Here is a 19,469-nt window from a genome sequence, read left to right as displayed (position 1 = left end):
GGATTACAAAAAAAAACAAAAAATTCAATAGTGGATTACAAAAAAAGAAAAAAACAATTCGATCATGGGTTACAAAAAATTCAATCATGGATTACAAAAAACTCTATCATGAGTTACAAAAAAAGCAAAAAACAAAAAATTCGATCATGGATTACAAAAAAAAAAACAAACATTTCGACCATGGATTACAAAAAAGAAACAAACATTTCGATCATGTATTACAAAACATTCAATCATGGATTACAAACAATTCTATCATGGGTTACAAAAAAAAACAAAAAAAAACAAAAAAAACAAAAAATTCGATCATGGATTACAAGAAAAAAAAAACAAACATTTCGATCATGGATTACAAAAAATTCGATCATGGATTACAAAAAATTCTATCATGGGTTACAAAAAAAAAAAAAAACAAAAAATTCGATCATGGATTACAAAAAAAAAAAAACAATTCGATCATGGATTACAAAAAAATCGATCAAGTATTACAAAAAAATCTATCATGGATTACAAACAAAAAAAAAAAAAAATTCCGTACGGGACTCGCCGATTAACTGTTCGGACTAGTCGATTCCGTACAGTGAATCGGCGAGTCACTGTACAAAATCGTCCGGTTCTCTCTAGAACCGGCCGATTCCCGTTTTTTTCGCCGATTCGATCCGTCCATGGCGATTCCCGAGTCGAACCGGGCGAGTCCGGTTCGACTCGGCGTTTTTTTAAACACTGGTTTTAACATTGGGAGAGAGAAAGTGTGGGTAGATAGAGTCACCAAACTCCAAAATAGAGAAAAAAGATAATAAGGGCATTTTTATCTTAAATCTACTTATTTTTTTATTTGGGGGATATATATAAGAAAAAAATTTAGGGTATGGGAAGTTGAACTTTTGAGAGTATATGTAATTTTCCGTTTTTAAAATGGACATACCTACACGTAAGATCGTAACTTTACACAAAACGACACCCTTTTCAAATTTATGTAAATTTTCAAAGTCCACAATTTTTGTACTTTTTGAAGGGGGGCCACACAAGAAATGGTGCAATGCCTAACTCGCCGCCCAAACCCCGTCACATCATGGATCAATGTTGATTAAAGTGGAGGATTAGCATTTGTCCGTCTCTCTCTAAACTTTATGCTTTTAGATATGGAAAATGTGAAAGTTTGGTTTTTTCCTCTGTGAATCTCAAGATTTTATTATGCTTTTGGATATGGAAAATGTGAAAGTTTGTTTTTTCCTCTGCGAATCTCATGACTTTATGCTTTTAGATATGGAAAATGTGAAAGTTTGGTTTTTTCTACGGTGAATATGATTAGAGCGATTTGGAATTCGATGGAGAGAGAGGAATTTTGTGGACATTGTAGGTGAGCCCGGATTTGAAATAAATTTAATTTTGTGGGGATTGCGGTAGGTGAGAACGGAACGGATTTGGAATTCCGTGAAGAGAGAGGAAACGATAAACGTAGATGAAATAAATTTTGTGGAGGTTGCAATAGGTGAATCCGGATTTGTAGGTTGAGAGTAAGAGCAAGAGAGCAGTTAGAGAGATGGTGGAAATAAATTAATCCGGATTTGTAGGTTGAGAGTAAGAGTAAGGGAGCCGCTAGAGAGAGAAGGTGGGTAAGAAAAAGAAGAGGGGTTAGAAGGAGTTCAAGCAGAAAAAAATACGATTTAAAGAAAAAGACGTCTTGTTTTTCATTTGTTTGGGTTAAAAGTTTAATTAAAAATAGTAAAGTTATTTGGGTTTTGAAAATAGGTTTCGAAATTTTGAATTTCTAAAAAAAATTGAAAATTGATAATAGGGTGTATGGAGATATTTTTCCGGATTTTTTCGGACCATGCTATCAGTCCCATTAGAAGTAAACCTATCAAAGCGAAATCACAGTGGGAATAAACCTGATTCTCCTCTAATGGAAAACTCAACCTCTCAGTCTCAGGTAGGTATTTCATCTCTTATGTTGTTTTTCAATTCTTTCTCCAAGTTTTTTTTTCAATTCTTTCTCCACTCTATGTTACTTCATGTTAGTTTGTGTTTGTTTGCAATTTTCTAATTGAATTTTATGTATATATAAGAATTCAGACGTTTGTTTTACTTCATTTTGAGTTATTAATTGTTTTCAAAGTTCTGTGATTTAGGGCTCAGGGTCTTTACCCTTTAATTTCTTTGAAGTTTCAGAAATTAACGCGCATATCGCCTTAGTTGCGGTTTGATGCTATCTGGGATTTCTCCAATTTCCTGAAATCGATGTACTGAGCATTTTACATGCTGAAAGTTTGTTTAAGATTTCGGCTAAATATGTCGATACCCAATTTGCAAATTGGATTGTATTTCTCTCTACATTTATGGTTTTTGTTTGTTTTCAGTAAAAGTTTTGAATTTCAATGCTTTTTTTTGGGGCGGGTATGTTCTCTCTTTCATTTTCGTTTTAAATGTAGTTTTGAGAGTCACTAATTAATTTGAACATTTATTTGCAGAAACAGACATTCCTCAGCCATGGCTCTTCTTCTACTACTTCCAAGATTAAGTTATATTCTCATTATCGGAGCTCATGTGCATGGCGTGTTCGCATTGCTTTAAACCTGAAAGGTTATGATTTAGTTTGTCGAGAGAGAGAGAGAGAGTCCGAGTGGACTCGCTGAGTTGGAGTAATTCAGCAAAGTGCTGAGTAAGAGTGTAGGAAGCGGCCAAACTCGGCCGATTCCTACAATTTGGTATTATTACTTCTCTAGACTCAGTTGGGTCTTTGACAAACTTGGCCAAGTCCACCTAGTCCTGAGTCTGAGCCTTGTTTTTGAACATTGAGGGAGAGAGACTGATTCCTTTGAGTGTAATTTCTTCTCCACTTTTCTTGGAGCTAGGTTTCTGGACAATTAGTTATGTTTTGCACTTGTTACTGGCTTTAAAGTCTAAATAATAAGAGTTGGATTTACAGGGTTGCCTTATGAGTACATATCGACTGATTTATCTAAAGGAGAGGAGTTTATTGCAGGTGACATTTTTTGTCATTCATTGATTCACCCTGAATATTTTTTGGAATATGAGTAATTCTAGCTTAAAGTTTATACCAGACAGCAAATGAAAGAAAATTTATAGTGGACCCAACCAACCTTAGAGTTGGCCAATCCGCAATGTCCTTGGTTTAACACATCGAATTACAATAGATTTACACTGAGTCCTTTTTTGGTAAAATAAATAATTCGCTCTCTTAGATCAACCATGTACTACCAGTGGTTTAAAACATGGACATGGGTTTAAAATAAATGACTTACTTGTTATGGCTTACATATTACAATGTATGCTCCAAAACTAGAATTCAATACATTCTTCATTTCGTTTGCCTGTCATTGTTAAGAAAGTATTCACCCTTTGTTTTGTTCTGAGTGAGTAAGAACTATTCATACATTACTTATCTTTTTATGCTTGTAATTTTTATTTTAAAAAGCTGGTTTCCTATATTTGATGCTGACATCTAGATAAACGTCTGCTTAATCACAGAGTTTAGGAGACTGAGCCCTCTTGGTTTTATTCCGGTATTAGTGGATGGTGACTTCGTGATTTGTGATTCGTATGCAATCTTGCTAGTGAGTGGTCAATGTGATAGTTTCATTAATTGTGAAGTTAAATTGCTGTTATATATTTTGGTAATCTTAGGTATTTTTTACGGTACAGTGTATTTAGTAGACTCATGCAAGTGGTTATCACCAATCATCGTAGATGCTTAAAAATCTTTGCTTTGTGCAGTATTTGGAGGAGAAGTACCCCCAAATTCCTCTCTTGCCAGTTAATCTTAAAAAGAAGGCATATAATCTGCAGGTAAACACAGAATTGAAAGATGTTGCCTTCATACAGTATTCTCTCAATTGATCTTTTATTTTGCTTGCCACCTCTCGAACCTTGCAATTTATCCACTTTTCATCTGATTCTAGCAATGGTTTGTGCTCTCTCCCTCTCCCTCTTTTGAATGGCACTGTATAATACCTTGTGCATGTTTAGGAATGGAGTAGCTGGTTATTTATTTCTTTGAAACTATCATTTGTGGGGTAATGACATCATCCAACTACTCTATAAAAGATTAAAATTAAGGTGTTGTGATATAGGTGGCAAATATTGTGAGCTCAAGCATACAACCTCTTCAAATGATTGGCTTGCTGGTACATTTCTGGCTTCTTGATGATCTGATTTATTGAGCTTCTTAATGTTGTTGCTGTCTTCTTGGCTTTTATGGGCTTTCATTCCTAGCTTCATCTTTTTAGAAATCCATTGAGGAAAAAGTTGGTCTAGAGGAGAAGTTGTCATTTGCTCGGCATCACATAACAAAAGGTTTTAATGGTAAGTTTGTGAACACGATATTGCTTATTTTATGGTTCACTGTATGATCAGTGAATTGTCTTTCTCTTGGCTGGTATAACACTGACGAAATAAAGCATATAGGCCTCTTTATGCCCATAACCCTGATAATAAATAGCTATGTTACTCTAAGCAGGGACCTTCCATATTCTGTTGGCATGCTCCGAATTAATCTAAAGTTGTCCTTAGTCTTAATTGACATTAATCGTTGGTAGATCTAATTTTGGTTTTGTTTTTGAATTTTGTGATGACTAGTTTCATTAATCTTCTCAAAGAATTGCATGTGATCTGCATCCTAAGCATTTTAATTTTGATTTATCTGCAGCTCTTGAAATATTATTGCAGAAGATTTCTGGTAAATATGCCACAGGAGATCAGGTCTACATGGTACATTATTGATTGCTTGTTTACTTGTTTTCATTGAATCGCTTGCCTATTATTAGTCATTGAATCTCTTGCCTATTTATTAAGTCTCCTGTGGTAAATATGCCACCGGAGATCAGTTCTACCTGGTGCATTATTGATTGCATGTTTACTTGTTTTCATTGAATCTCTTGCCTATTATTAGTCATTGAATCTCTTGCCTATTATTAGGCACATTATTTCTGAATGTATACATGACTTTCCACAATATTAGAAGCTAAACAAGACAATGATGGAATTTTTATAAATTATATAGTTCATGTCATTCAATTGTACTTTAACAAACCTGCATTATTCGATCTTGGCAACACATGCTGTTGATAAGTCAGTAGTCTTAATTTGTGAGTCAGGTGTATTGACATAATTTGTTGGATTTAAATGTGAATTTTTTTGCTCTTTGAGAAGGATGCACAAGTAGGTCAAAATATTTGGGTTAGTTGCACATTGGGGTAATGGTTTGGATGTTGCTCATGTCCTTTGGTCTCAAATATTTGAGCAATAATAATGAGCCACACTAAAAGGCCTGCTTCTCACCTACCAGGGCCAGATTATATATGTTTCATATGGGTGGGTTGGGGGGAAGAGATGATATAAGATGATATCATAAACAGAAAATGGAGAAAAAGAAATAGAAAAGGTTTTGGAATTTCATGTAATGGCATATGGGGCATTGCGTTCAATATAATTGCTGTAAGCTTGGCCATCACATGATACTGCACTGCACCTAAGAGGGACATCGGCTAACTGCACAACAGCAGTTCAAGCAGTCAACATAACTTGCTTCCTTGCGATCGATCGTCTCACGGTTTGGTTTAGTCTAGGGCAGACATTGACAATGGGATTTTGGGCGATTTATAAACTGTAGGAGCTTTCTAAACTCCTCCTCCGAAGATCTCCATGTGAAGCTCGTATATTTGAAGTTTGAGACAATAAGCAGACCTCTAAGTGGTGAAAGTGACCATGCTTCGTATTTTACTTGTTTCAAGGTGTCAATCTTTTAGTAATGTATTCTCTCGCTATTAGATGATGTGTTCAAACTAAGCACAAATGGTTATATGCAGGCAGACATTTTCTTGGCCCCACAGATAAGCAATGCTGTAGTGCGTTTCAATATAGACATGGTTTGTCCTCTTCCTTTTTCCATTGCATCCATGATTAGCTTATTATTTAATTGATAGACGAGTACTGGGCCTCTTTGTATCAAATAAGTAGTTTGTATTTGCTAAGAAAGATTTCCATGATAAGCACAGAACTAGCTTCATATCTCTACAGTCAAGCAATTTATTCTGTGTTTTTCTTGGCTGATTGTTGCCTGTATCGGATTTTTGTCATTGCGATCTCTCACTTGAAAGGATATGCTTTGTCGCGCTTCTATCAGAATTAACTTGGATATTTCTAAGAATTTTGTAGCTCAATTTAGATGAATAATTATGTGATCAAAAGTTATCAGACGTCAAAACATAGAATCATGTGTTGAAATTAGCTTTTTCTCGTTTATTACAGAACATAATGTAAAATAGTCAATGCAATATTCATATATATATTTGTCCTTCTTGGGCTAGTTTTCAGGTGTGTCTTGGGCAAGATTTTTAAATGGGCGTATCTGGGGGGATCTTGTGGGAGTTCATGGGCTAGATGGGAACGATATGGGAATTGATTTAGTTATTTGATTTTTCCATTGTGATGGAAAGTACCCATCATACATATCCCTTGATGAGCATATTGTTCCACATTTTATAACACATTTGGTACCCGATTTCACATGAAAGAACTCTCCCATGTGATTAGGTGTGGGAGTTTTTTCACACCATCCCAGCGCATTTTTACACACCAATTGGCAGCCAATTGGTTAGAAAAAACTCCCACACCTAATCACATGGGAGAGTTCTTTCATGTGAAAATACTTTCATGGACATATTTTCATGCGTACCAAACATGTTATTGTTCATGGAAGGTGTAGATATTATTTGGGATCTTTGATTTGTATGGTGGACACTCTTTGTTGTTTGTTCACAGTCTATGTATCCTAATTTAAAAAGGATAAATGAAGCATACCTAGAAGTACCAGCATTTCAAGAAGCTTTGCCTGAAAGGCAACCGGACGCTGTCACATTGTAAGTACAGTTTCAAGCTTGTTCATTTTTATATAATCATGATTGCCATCAAGGCCTCTCAGAAATAAATCAGTAATATACAAATAGTAATACTTGATCTTATTTATACTTGTTATTGTTATTTTTTTCTATGATATCAAAAGAAGCATAATGAATGCTTTTTTTGGGTAGTTCAGTGGGAATACAGGCTCGCATCCATTTTTTGAAATCGTTAATGGTTTTCGAAAGTGTTAGGTGAGAATGGAAGCCTGGACATTAGTTGGGGCTTACGTGGAGCTACCACCACGACCCTAACCCCATTCTCAAAAGTACTGTGAATGTTGAAGAAGATTAACTGCATGACTCTAATATTGTTTCTTTTTTCTTTTCTTCTTGTTTTTCTTTTCTTGTTTGCTTATTTTATTTAAGATAGCTCATTACTAAAATGGTCTCGAACCTCCAAATGATGTGCCTAATATGCACTAGCCTTCAAAATTGCCTCAGAGACTCTTTGTTCGGCTCCCAGTGGCTTCTCTTTCAAATAGAGGTGAAAAAATATATAAGTGAAAAACCTAGTAGTCATCTACTGTTTTTCATGTGCAGCCATTAGACAATTACTCTGATGTATTTTTATTCAATAGAAGCTTTCTGAATTCCCCTGAGCTATCATTCTTTTCTTTGTCCTCATCATGGAAGAATATTGATACCCTCATTGAGGATATATGATACTCACCCTGCACCTTGTGGAATGTGCAGAAATACTTGATACGAGACACAGATTTGTATTTTGGTATAAATTGATTTCTTAGGTTGCATTTCAATAACAGCAAAAGATGATACCAGAATACCCTTGCATGCCATTTATAGAGGATAGATAATGATTTGGTCATTTTATCAAGGTGTTGTTGAGTAACAAATCTCTTAAATCATGCATGCCTCATGTCGAAGCCTTATTGTTGTTATTATGGTTGCATTTTTCATAGGGATGTGACTTCATAATATTTGGTAAAGCTGCACCTCAAGACCTCGGTGGAAAATGTAGTTCTGGTGCCGGATACCCTAGCAATATCCTGCAAACATATTTTCATCCCTAACTACGGAATTGAAGCTCAAAAAATGGTGCATATCTGGCGGATTTGTTAGTTAAAATGGATTGTCTGGAAAACATGTTACAAGATAGACCATTTTAGTGTATCAAATCCATTTTCTTTTTCCTCATATCCATGATTGTTGAGGTCGTGAGGACTTAATTGCATACTTTCCGGCACCGGAACTGCATTTTCTTTTGGGATTTGAGGTACGGTTTTATAGAACTACAGCCTTACAAAATACTTTCCATTTATTGTTGTTTATTATTTTTTGTGTTGCAGTTGTTATTAAATATTGATCAGTTACAACTAGTAGTCTATAGTAATAACATTTTGTTTGATCTTAAATATCTACTAATAGTTCTTTATGTTATCCTTTGTGCTGGTATGGTAGGATTAAGTGAAAGATCTTCATTTTTCACAGCCATGCTCCAATATTAAGTACTTCAGGATATTTTATCTCATGGTCTCTGTGAGGATCAGCATAGAATTACAAGAATTGTTAACAGTGAGATTCATGTGAAAAGACTCAACTGATAATATCCACAGAGAAATGGTTTAACTATGGTCACCATGTTTCTTTCCTGTCGTTCATGTATGATCATTATGAAGGACTTGTTTATTGCTCTTTTCTAGAATTGGTCGAATATTCCTGATGACAAAACTGCCAAGCTTTCATTGAACATGGGACATACTCAATTTTCCTATGCATGAGATGTTACTAACCACACACACACACCCTGCCCCGCGCCCCCGCCCCCGCCCCCGCCCCCGCCCCTGCCTAGGTTCTATACAAACCACACATTTTATTTAAAGTTGCGTTTCAAAACCTACAAATCTTTGATTGGGACCGAACTGATTTCGGGAAGGTTATCGGTCCAGGCCTGGTTCCCCCTCCCCCCCCCTTCACAAAAAAAAATAGAAAAAAAGAAAAAAGGGAAATGCCTATTTTGATTTTTCTTGTTTTCATTTTTTAATATTCTCTAGCTGACCAATCGGATGGTTGGATTGGCGATCCACCCATTCTCCCGGTTTTGAAAACATTGATCCGAAGAATTGACTTCATTGTGCCCAAGGATTAAGAGCCGAAGTTGAATTGAACATGATCAGAACATACCTAATTTGTAAACTCTCTCTCTCACATGCCACCTGAATGCAAAACTCATAAGAATGCCCCAGTATCCAATTGTCCATACTGATAAAAAATAGGAAAAGTTTCGTATAGAATTTTAATTTTTTGTATTATTTTATGATAGATTTCCTTTTTATTTTTCTTTCAAGCGGCATAAAAAAATCCCTAATGATTTCACTGTATCCCCTCATCTTTTATCTCTTTTTTTTATTGTTTTTTTATCATAAAATAGCCTCAATAAATTTTTTTATACCATTTCATCTCAAAAACTTCTTTAATCATCTTTTTCCCATTTTACCTATTAAAAAAGTTTTTGTGTTGAAATGATATAAAAAGTTTTGTTGGGGTTAATTTTTATGATCAAAAGTCAATAAAAGAAGGAGTTAAGAGATAGGGGGTATGGTGGAATCTTTAGGGATTTTCTTATGCCGCTTGAAAGAAAAACGGAATGAGGGTCTACTATGAAATAATACGAAAAATTAAGGTTCAATATGAAATTTTCCCTAAAAAATACTCTTTTGTTCTTTGCAAAGATAAGAAATCTGTTTCTTATCCATTTCCATTCATTGACATGAAATTTCATGCCTTGTACTTTTCCAATTCATGTGCTATGGTAAGGTATTATTTGTTGGAAAGTATATAGTGAGACCATTTACTTTTAGTATAAGGTGGTCACAAGCTATCTTGAGCATTGGATGTGAACTTGGGTGGCTGCATTTATTTTAGGGAAAACATCATTGTTCACCTTAATTTGGTGTATCTTTTCTTTGTAGACCCTCACGTTTGAAGTCGATCTGCTGGCATTAATTTTTTCAAAAACCTATATTCTAACCCTCCGATCCCTATTAACCAAAAAATTTTTCTTTTTGTTAACTTTTTTTGCCCTAAATAAATATATGAAGGACATCCACGCTCAAGATCTCTCTCTCTCTCTCTCTCTTCATTGGTTTTCATGCATTTCCTCACCATTTCTCTCATTGCTCTCTCTCGTACCCTCTTTTTGTCTCATTGGTTTTCACTCATTTTCAAACTCCATCTCTCTCACACACATCCACGTCTCTCTCTCTCAAACTCCATCTCTCTCTCTCTCACACATCACCATCTCTCTTTCAAAACTCCATCTCTCTCTCTCTCACATCACTATCTCTCTCTCAAAACTCCATCTCTCTCTAAAACTCAAACTCGATATCTCTTTAAAACTCCATCTCTCTCTCTCTCACACATCACCGTCTCTCTCTATCTTCAAAGGGGGAGCTCAAATCATATATGGTTGTATCTTGTGAGTCAGATTTTCAGCCGAAAAACTTGCTACAACCTTCAAAGTTGGTCTTGAAGTTGCAGAGGATGTCTCTTTGTTGGTCCGTTTATTTGCCAGAATTTGATTTTTGTCCAGAATCTTCAAACGGGGTGTCGAACTTAACAACGGTTTTGTCTTTGTGGGTAAGATATTTTGTTGGAATTTGATGTTTTTCCTGAGATTTGGTCACATTATTCAAATGCGGTGTTGTTGAAATGGGTGAAATCTTGGTTTCTCTGCTCAATGTTTTGAAGGAAAACTTCACCGGAATCTAATTTTATATTGGAATCTTTGAACAAGGTGTTGAAGTTGCAGGGCTTTTCATTTTGTGGGTTAGATTTTGCACCCAAATTTCACCGGAATCTTCAAAGAGGGTATTGAAATTAAAGAAGGTCCCGTTTTGTGGGTCAGTTTTTCGACCATGAGCAAAAAATGCGGTTCTTGGGTATCTACACCCTGAGAAAAACCATGAGCTTTTTGAGTGGTTTTGAGACCGAGAGTGGTGGTTTTGAGGTGAAAATTGGTGGTTTTTAGTAAAAAATTGGTGGATTTGGGATGAGAATTGGTAGTTTTTTTGTGAAATTCGGTGATTTTGAGGTGAAGGTGGATCATTATTTGTGGTTTTTGTGAGCTTTCATCTGTAAAAATGGAGGGTTTTCTGCAAGTTTTTTGGCATTTTTTTCAGTAAAAAATTGGTGGATTTGGGATGAGAATTGGTGGTTTTGGTTTGAAATTCGGTGATTTTGAGGCAAAGGTGGATCATTATTAGTAGTTTTTGTGAGCTTTTATATGTAAAGATGGAGGGTTTTCTGCAGGTTTTTTGGCATTTTTTTCACGATTTTTGGCGGTTTCATAACATCTGAAAGATCAGCAAGGGAACGTTTTAGAGTGAGAGATGGAGTTTTGAGAGAGAGAGAGAGAAAGAGAGAGACGGTGATGAGAGAGAGAGATGGAGTTTGGGTTTTAGAGAGATAGAGTTTTGAGAGAGAGAGATAGAGATGGTGATGTGAGAGTGAGAGATAGAGTTTGAAACAAGTGAAAACCAGTGAGAGAGAAAGAGGGCATGAGAGAGAGTAGTGAGAGAGAAATAGTGAAAAAACGAGTGAAAACCAATGAAATGAAGCCAGAGATAGATGTTGGGCGTGGATGTTCTTTATATATTTATTTAGGACAAAACAGTTAACAAAAAGCAAAATATTTGGGTTAATAGGGATCAGGGGGTTATTAGATAGGTTCTTAGAAAAGTTAATGCCGCCCGATAGATTTCAAACATGGGGGTCTACAAAAAAAGGATATACCAAATTAGGGTGTACAATGATATTTTTCCTTTATTTTATTGACCAAGCTCAAAGTGTAAAAGAAATTTTCTCAAACTTTGTGACATACCCAAGCTATCAAATTTCACATCAGATCGTTGTAAGTAATTGTGACATCTCATTGTATATAATCCCTGATATCTTTGTGATCAATATTATATGGGTGTGGTTTGTATAAGGCTGGCCCCCAAATAATGAAAGTAAGCCACATTTTGAATTAATGTCAAATGATGTTATTTTAGTATTGGAAATCTTTAAGATGGTATGAAAATATATTTTTTATTTCTAATTATAATATTTAAAGATTAATAAATAGTGTAGATCGAAGAGATCTATAAACACTTGATAAACTTGAAAATTGACTGTCCACAAAGTGCAATGCAAGATATGCTATTTTTAAGACTTAGATTTTTTTTTTTTTATTTTATGTTCATGCATCTTGAGGTGGAGATATGCCTTCATTTGATTGTTTAGGGTCTCACCCTCATATAAACTTATTCTATGGTATATCTGTGATATCCCTCACCATCTGACCTTTAAGAAGAGTTATTGGTCTGTATTTTATTACGTTCATCTCAATTAAGTAAATAGGATTTTGTGGACCTGCGGGTCGGTATTGTTCACTAGGAACCGCAAGTTAAACCCCAGACTCTAATAATACTTTAGCTACCTAAATTTAGGAAAGGAAGTGATTTAGACGTCTATAAATTATTTCAAAACAAAGTTCCCTCCCAAAGCTGGAAAATGGCTCACAATTTTCTTTCATTTTATTTTTTTGTCTTCTACCTTCTTACATAGTGGCCCATTAAATATGGACACATTCATGAGTCCCGATGGAATTTGACTTAATTTTTTTAGGTATAGGTAATCTCGGGTGAGGTGTGTATAAGGGGCCATCCTTATACTATAGAAGTATGTCGCATCTCAAAATTTTCTCTGGAGATGCAATTCTAGTGTGGAAAACATTACGATGGATATGAAATTTCAAAATTGATAGAGATTGAGGAGACTTGTAAATCTTGAAAATAGATGGTTGAGATAATTTATTGCACTTGAAGTTCTTTTTTCCTCGTGTTCGTATATCTCAAGGTCGAGATATCAAATTGAAGGGTTTTTCAATATCGGAACACTCTCTTCTACAGGATTTTTTTAGATGGATGCATCTTACTTCAATAGTATACGGTTGACATTTTATATAAACTTTTCCTTTAATCTCTAACGAGATTATTAATATGTAAAAATAAATAAATTTTAAAACTAAAAGATAAATTTTTGAGATAAACATTTAGACGAATAATTTTTAAATTTTTTTTGGAGGCAACCATGTAACAATTTTCCATTAAATATTGGGGCAAATGACTGCATTGTCGCCCATCCGCACTTCAAAGGCGGTTTAATTTATTTTATTTTATTCTATTCATATAATATGAATGAGACAAGCTTCCAAAAGTAAACATTGCATTGTATGGTGATCGGTGTCGACCAATGTTAAAAAACAAAAAAATTGGATTGGTGGGGTGAATATTCAACCACCAATCACGGCTCGGATTGGCTGGATCGGTGATCCAGACGGTTATTGAAGTGATCTTAAACAAAGAAGAAAATAAAGATAAAATAAATAAAATAAAAATAAAGGTTGACAGGATGAGGATTTAGGGGGGACCATAAGCATAAAGAAAAAAAAAGAAGGAAGAGGGGGATTTTAGGGGGAACCAAACTGGGACCCACACCATTTTAGAACATGTTTGATCCCGACTTAATCCACATCCGGATCGGCGACCCAGAATGGAAATCGCTAGGATTTAAAACTCTAGTATAAACAATCAATTTCCAAAAAAATCTCTCAAATTTTTAGCAATATTGCTATGGCTAGTGTGACGAGACTTGGCCGAGTCCACTCAGATTCGGCCTCATCCCATGGGCGAGGCGAATTTCTCCCAAGTATATTATTGTATAGTATATAAATAATATTGTGTTTAATTAATTTTATTCAAAAGCATTTGTGATTAATTTGTCATTATGCCTTGTGGTGAAGGTTTGATCCATAAGGGATTGTATATTAGGGGTCCGGATACATGAAAATCCATTACAAGAAAATATAGCATTTTCAATGTTGGGAAAGGTTTTTATGTTTCCTCTACAGCATAGAAGTTCTATCCTCCCCCTACTATCCAGCTGTCCAATTTTGATGAAGAGAGCCGCTCACTGTTTGATTTTACATCCGACATCTTAAAGTATTTTATTTTTAGTTTTTTTTTATAAAAATTGTATGAATATGAAATTTGGTAGGTGCCATTTTCTCATTGGGGTGTACCTATAAAAAATATTAAAAATAAATTTTCGATAAAATATAATGACCAAAATACCCCTTAAAACTTTTGAAGGTATTTTGGTCATTTTATTTTATTGAAAATATTGTTTTTATATTTTTCGCTAGTACGAATTTAATAGAGGAATGGACTTCCAAAATTTGGCGTCGAAATAGTTTATAAAAAAAAAATTAAAACAAAATAGTGTAGAGACGTGACATTGTGATTGGGGCAATTGTAACCCTCCATTCAGAGTGGACGGTTGTATAAGGGGAAGGATAAAACATCTATGCTGTAGAAGAAGCATAAAAAACTTACGCTTCAGTGTTTGGATACACTTAAAGAGTAAAGAAATGAAAATAGATTATGTGATCATTTCCCCATATATCGTGAAAACTATTATGCATGAAATTTTTTTTTTTTTTTAAGGGGGATGTTTGTAAGAATCGTAGATGAGATGTAGCGTTGCTAATACGCATCGCTCTCTCTCATAAATAATTCACACGTTGCTAATACGCATCGCTCTCTCATAAATAATTCACACATGGTTAACACGTTTACCAGGAATCTACTTATCATATCCATTATTAGTTCATGTACACTTGAGATAATAAAAATATACAACACAATTGGTGTCCCTCTTCGAGGACATGTGACAATGGAGATTTACATCTGTTTACAAGAAACAAAGCCCCCAAGCAATTGAATAAAGCTTGGATGATGATGATAAAAGTACCGAATTGGTTAAGAGAGAAAAGCAACAGCCACTCTCTCTCAATCGATGAAATGCAAAGAAAACAAGGAATACAGATCTACGACCCCATCTTCGACACAAGTTTGTGAGAGAAATGCTATAAAAACAATGCACTCTCTCTCTCTCTCTCTCTCTCTAAAACAAGAACATGGTCTTAGAACGATCTTACTCACAGACCATGCAACCCAAGATCTTCCAAATTTTGCGTGTTCTCCTCCCAATCTTTCTGATACGCCTGGCTATAAAAGAGGTGAATAGAGGAGGTGGTATAATGGAGGGAGGTGAATCCTCCCCCTCACTGTTTCTACTACTGGTTCTGAGATAGAAATTTCGACTACCCAAATCTCCAACCCTATCAATCTTACTTATACCTGCCCAACAATGAGAGATCTAATTAAATCCAGAATACCAAAAAAAAAAAGAGGCAAAAACTGTAGAATCAAAACCAAGCATAGGAATTCTGCAAAATGGTTTCTATGCAATGGCGTGCCATGCTCACCCCCTAATTTTTAACGCCTTTCATTCTATCTTATGTTACTGGTGTTCCCTTGTCAAGAACTGGTCACGTAATATTTATTTTGATTATTTAATAAAATGGGTAGGGCTTGGTTATGTAATATTTATTTTGATTATTTAATAAAATGGGTAGGGCCGATATCCCTACTGATTCACCTAATAAAAAACTGCAAAATTTAGAAGAGATTGTATACGGTGAATATTTATCTATGGTACAAAGAGGTCACAATTCTTTATAACCATGTAATGTGAAATTTGATAACCATGTAATGTGAAATTTGATAGCTTTGTGTATTATAAAGTTCGAAAAAATTTCTTTTGAATCTTGTGCTTGGTCAAAGGAATAAATGTAGTCACCCCGTTTCACATCTAATAATCAAAATTAATTGTGAGTGCCTTGTACCAAAGGTAAATGATGTCATTGTACATTTTTACAATTTAGAATGGCTATTGATTTTCCGGTCATTCCTAAGCTGCTTTTAAAAGCCGGACTCAGCCTTGACCTGCCAAGGGTCTAGGACCAAGTCCCTTGATCTGAATCCCAAGTTGGATGGGGAGTTTTTAACAATAAAATTTTAAAAAATACTGGAAAACCTGGAGTTTGGCCAGTTCCAGAATCTATTCGCCCAGAATCGCCAGACACCTAATCCGGTCCGACTCGACTGGGTCAATTCCACAAATTTCTGGCGCAGAATCACCAGCCTGCCCAGAATCGCCAGACTTCTAATCCGGTCCAACTCGACTAGGGCAATTCCAAAACATTTTGGCGCAGAATCACCAGCCTCCTAATCCAGTCCGACTCTGTGAGTGACAGAAGCAGACACAGATTTTTGAAACACTGTTTCTAAGAATATACATGTTCATCTAGCATGAGAGAGAGCACCCATGTCAACTGCATCAAAAACAATTAAACCTTTGAGAAAGAGGCTTAATTTCAAGGCTGAGATTTGAATTGCAATGGTGTAGGGAATTTAGAACGCCAGCCAATTGTGTCTGATCAGAGAGAGAGGCTTACTTTCTAGGCTGAAATATGAATGATGAAGCTCGAAGGAGCAAGAGTCTTGAGAAAGCACGGGGCGACGGCCTTCTTCTGCATATCTATCAACAATGGAGTTTATGGTCTCACCCACTGTTTGCCCCATCCTAACCATGGTTCTTATAGGCCCTGGGCTCCCCTCCACTGTAACACTCACTACCACCTTCGAATCATCCCTATATCTCTGCAACACAAAAAACTAATCTTCTAAAATCCCTCAAAAATCACCATGATTCATGTTCATCAAGCTTTCATAGCTTCAAAATTCAGTGAATTTGGAGTCCATTAAAAAAACAGTCTTTTGAAATATCCCCAAATCAGGAAAAATCACAATTTCCATGATTATCGAGCTTTACATGGCTTCGAATTCCACTAAATTTAGTGCATCTTTGAAACCCCAAAAAAAACATCTTTCTAAAATCACAATCCTTCCATTTTCTCAAGCTTCCATGGCGTTAAAGTTCAGTTAATTGAACAGAGTTTCAGCCATAAATTTCAGTGAACTTCAAGAGAGTTTCGATCCAATCTTTCAGTGAAATTTGTATGAATTTCAGTCTATTTTTCAGTCAATCCAATCTTTAAGTGAAATTTGTGGGAACTTTCAGTCTATTTTTTAGTCAATTTGAGCTTGGATCAACCCAGGCAGTGAAATAGGGTAGTTATAGATTCATAATTTCAGATTAAATCTGTTCCAAAATCAGTTATTCTTTCAAATTACTACTGATTTCTGAATTGGCTTAATTCCAACGAAATTTCGACCCAATTTCAACAGAGTTCCCCATATGCGGCCGAGAATCACTGAAATTTAGCGAAATGAAATGAAAACCAGAGGCAAAAGTGGATTTGGACTATCCATTACACACAAAAAAAGACATGAAATTGGAAAAAATAAATTATCCATTGTTCAAAAAAAAAAAAAAAACATATAAAATTGGAAGAAATTTGTCCCAGTAACCAATTCTTGCCCTTTTTGCAGACCGAATTGGGATTTATTTGACCCAACGATGGGTGCGCAACTGGACCAAAACTTTCAATTTCGGCCCGAAATAGTTCTACCTGCAAATCCAACTGTTGCTCCTTTTACATAGACCATTTATTACACAATTTCAAAACATTAGGCCAATGAGAAGAGAAAAACCTATCACAAAAAAACAAAAAAAATAGAAAAAAAAGAATTTCCGATTTCATTCAAGCCAGAAAAACATGAAAATTAGGGATTGGATATTGAAATTCCAGATAAATTTTTAGATATTCGGGGAAATTTTCTGAGATTGCGTCAAAGTTTCACCGTGATTCGCTGAAATCATGACCCAATCCGAAAGTTTTCCATCAACAAATCAATCCAGATTAAAAAGAAACTCAAAATCGGGCCAAATTTCGTCGCATTTTTTGCCTAAAAATTGGGAAAAAAAATTTTCAGACAATTTCAAATAAAACTGACCAAGAAATTCCATGGTTTTTCATTTGGGAAAAATGACTCAAAAAAAATTGGGTTTTTCTATCTGAGAGTTCAAGCTTCAAACCTCGGGGGTTCTGAGACAGGGAGAAAGAGGCGGGAGCTTAGAATGAGTTGCGAAGACATCGTTACACGTTTTCGGCCTGAAAATGCGACCCCCCTTTATCTTATTGTCATCTTCGCCGGAAAATTCGCCGGAAAATGACCATAGTATGGGTTCAGAGAAACACCGGAACAGTCTCCGATTGGGCGTGGTTTTCCTATAACTGGACCCAGACTGAGCCCTAGGCCCGTGTATTGTGAGACTCGGCCTGGATTCTCTCGATCTACGATGGCTCCTTCCCCCAAAGGACCGAGATTGCCGCCAAACTCCACCTTTCGGGCCACTCTCCAGAATCCGGCGCCGGAGTTTCTCCGGATCCAGCATTAGGCGCCTCTTTGTATAGTGAGAGAGAGAGAGAGAGACAGGACGAGAGAGGATGGCAGTGGATTAGAGAGAGAGAGCAGTTCAGGTTTGTGTAGAGAGAGAGGAGATGGAAGTCGAGTTGTAGAGAGAAAGAGGGCAGGCAGTCAAAGTTGTAGAGAGAGAGAATTCAGTAACTCTGGTCAGTAGAGAGAAAGATGCTAGCAGTCTGGTTTCAGAGGGCGAGAGAAGTCATAAATTCTGGTTAGTAGAGAGGGAGAGAGGATGGGAGTCTGGTTTTTTTAGAGAGAGAAGGAGAGGATGGCAGTTGCAATTGTAGAGAGAGGAAGACAGGAGGCAAGAGGCAGTTGCAGTCGTGAGAATGGCGTCTTCCAACTGCTGATTGCTTGTTTTCTTCTACCATGTTTCCTGCTTTGGACTTGTTCTTTCCTCGAAGGTGAACAATGGTGGTCGATTCCCTGCGTTTTACGGTGGTAAATTTCGTTAGATTTCGGGAAATTTTCGGTCCCCCATTACGTGTTCGCTCCGCGTGGATGGGGTCGGCTTCTACGGCGTTATATTTCCGTAGTTTTCGGCGAAATTTTTTAAGGCGCCTCGGCTCGGATGTAATTGCCCTTGATAAATTTAAATTGTTTTAAGAGAAAAGATACTCTACTCCCGCGGGAGCAAAACATTCATTACTCCCTCATTTAAAACCCTACCTAGAATTAAATTTAGGAGCTCAAACTTTGAGGAGGTAATCTCTTCACCTATAAATTAACCTCAATAGATTCCCTCTATATATTTGAAAAGAATAATGTCTCGAAATTGAATAGAAACTATCTAATTTTTTTTAATGGTGTGATCTAAGTATTAAAAAACTCAATTTTCACTTTTTTAGAATAATCATGAGGTAGTTCTTAAGTGGTTCTCAAAAATTAGACTTCAAATCAAGGGACTAAAGTTAAGCTATGCTCTCGAGGAGCATAGTGTAAATGCTCTTCCAATACATTGTTTTAATTTTAACAAGATAATTTAGTGTGTGATTTTTTTCTCGACAATTTACTTCCTCAGGTAAAACCCAATATAGGAATAATTTAGGACACCGAATTTTGAAGATGTAAAGGAAATATTTCAAAATTGAGCTCTATATGGATGAAAATACTATCTCAAGATTGAATATAGACTGTCCAATTTTTGAAGGGCGAGTTAAGCTTCAAAAATATAAAAATTCAAATTTGTTTTTTTTTTAAGATAATCTTCTACAAATTTTTAGGTGGTTTACAAGGCTTTTGACTAAAA

At 35.8% G+C, this 19,469-nt stretch overlaps 2 protein-coding genes across 9 annotated transcripts; one reads left to right on the top strand and one right to left on the bottom strand.

Moving 5' to 3' along the window:
- The first annotated feature begins 1,819 nt into the window (after positions 1-1,819).
- LOC18441544 (glutathione S-transferase 2) lies at positions 1,820-8,631 on the top strand. Of its 7 annotated transcripts, none has more exons than XM_011627747.3 (11): positions 1,820-1,933; positions 2,472-2,583; positions 2,930-2,986; positions 3,493-3,578; positions 3,739-3,810; positions 4,095-4,148; positions 4,251-4,326; positions 4,670-4,731; positions 5,829-5,888; positions 6,784-6,881; positions 8,343-8,631. In XM_011627747.3, the coding sequence occupies exons 1-11, from the start codon at positions 1,835-1,837 to the stop codon at positions 8,350-8,352; spliced, it is 786 nt and encodes a 261-aa protein (XP_011626049.1). In that variant the 5' UTR covers positions 1,820-1,834; the 3' UTR covers positions 8,353-8,631. The 7 variants fall into 7 exon arrangements, with proteins under 7 accessions (XP_011626049.1, XP_020527473.1, XP_088702309.1 ...); XM_020671814.2 differs by having other exon boundaries at positions 7,844-8,612; XM_088846183.1 differs by lacking the exon at positions 2,930-2,986.
- Positions 8,632-14,558: 5,927 nt separating this feature from the next.
- LOC18441545 (PPR containing protein) lies at positions 14,559-18,718 on the bottom strand. 2 transcript variants are annotated; one of them, XM_020671881.2, is made up of 3 exons: positions 17,832-18,718; positions 16,288-16,492; positions 14,559-16,164 (listed from the first exon to the last, which is right to left on the bottom strand). In XM_020671881.2, exons 1-3 carry the CDS (start codon positions 18,189-18,191, stop codon positions 16,133-16,135), a joined length of 597 nt encoding a protein of 198 aa, XP_020527540.1. In that variant the 5' UTR covers positions 18,192-18,718; the 3' UTR covers positions 14,559-16,132. The 2 variants fall into 2 exon arrangements, with proteins under 2 accessions (XP_020527540.1, XP_088702308.1); XM_088846182.1 differs by having other exon boundaries at positions 14,559-15,127; positions 17,832-18,717.
- Between the last annotated feature and the right edge of the window lie 751 nt (positions 18,719-19,469).

The sequence above is a fragment of the Amborella trichopoda genome, chromosome 9 (assembly GCF_054954075.1).
Source record: "Amborella trichopoda isolate Santa Cruz 75 chromosome 9, AtrichopodaSantaCruz75HAP2 v2.0, whole genome shotgun sequence".
Lineage (NCBI taxonomy): Eukaryota > Viridiplantae > Streptophyta > Magnoliopsida > Amborellales > Amborellaceae > Amborella > Amborella trichopoda.
This window is presented reverse-complemented; position numbering and strand designations above follow the sequence as displayed.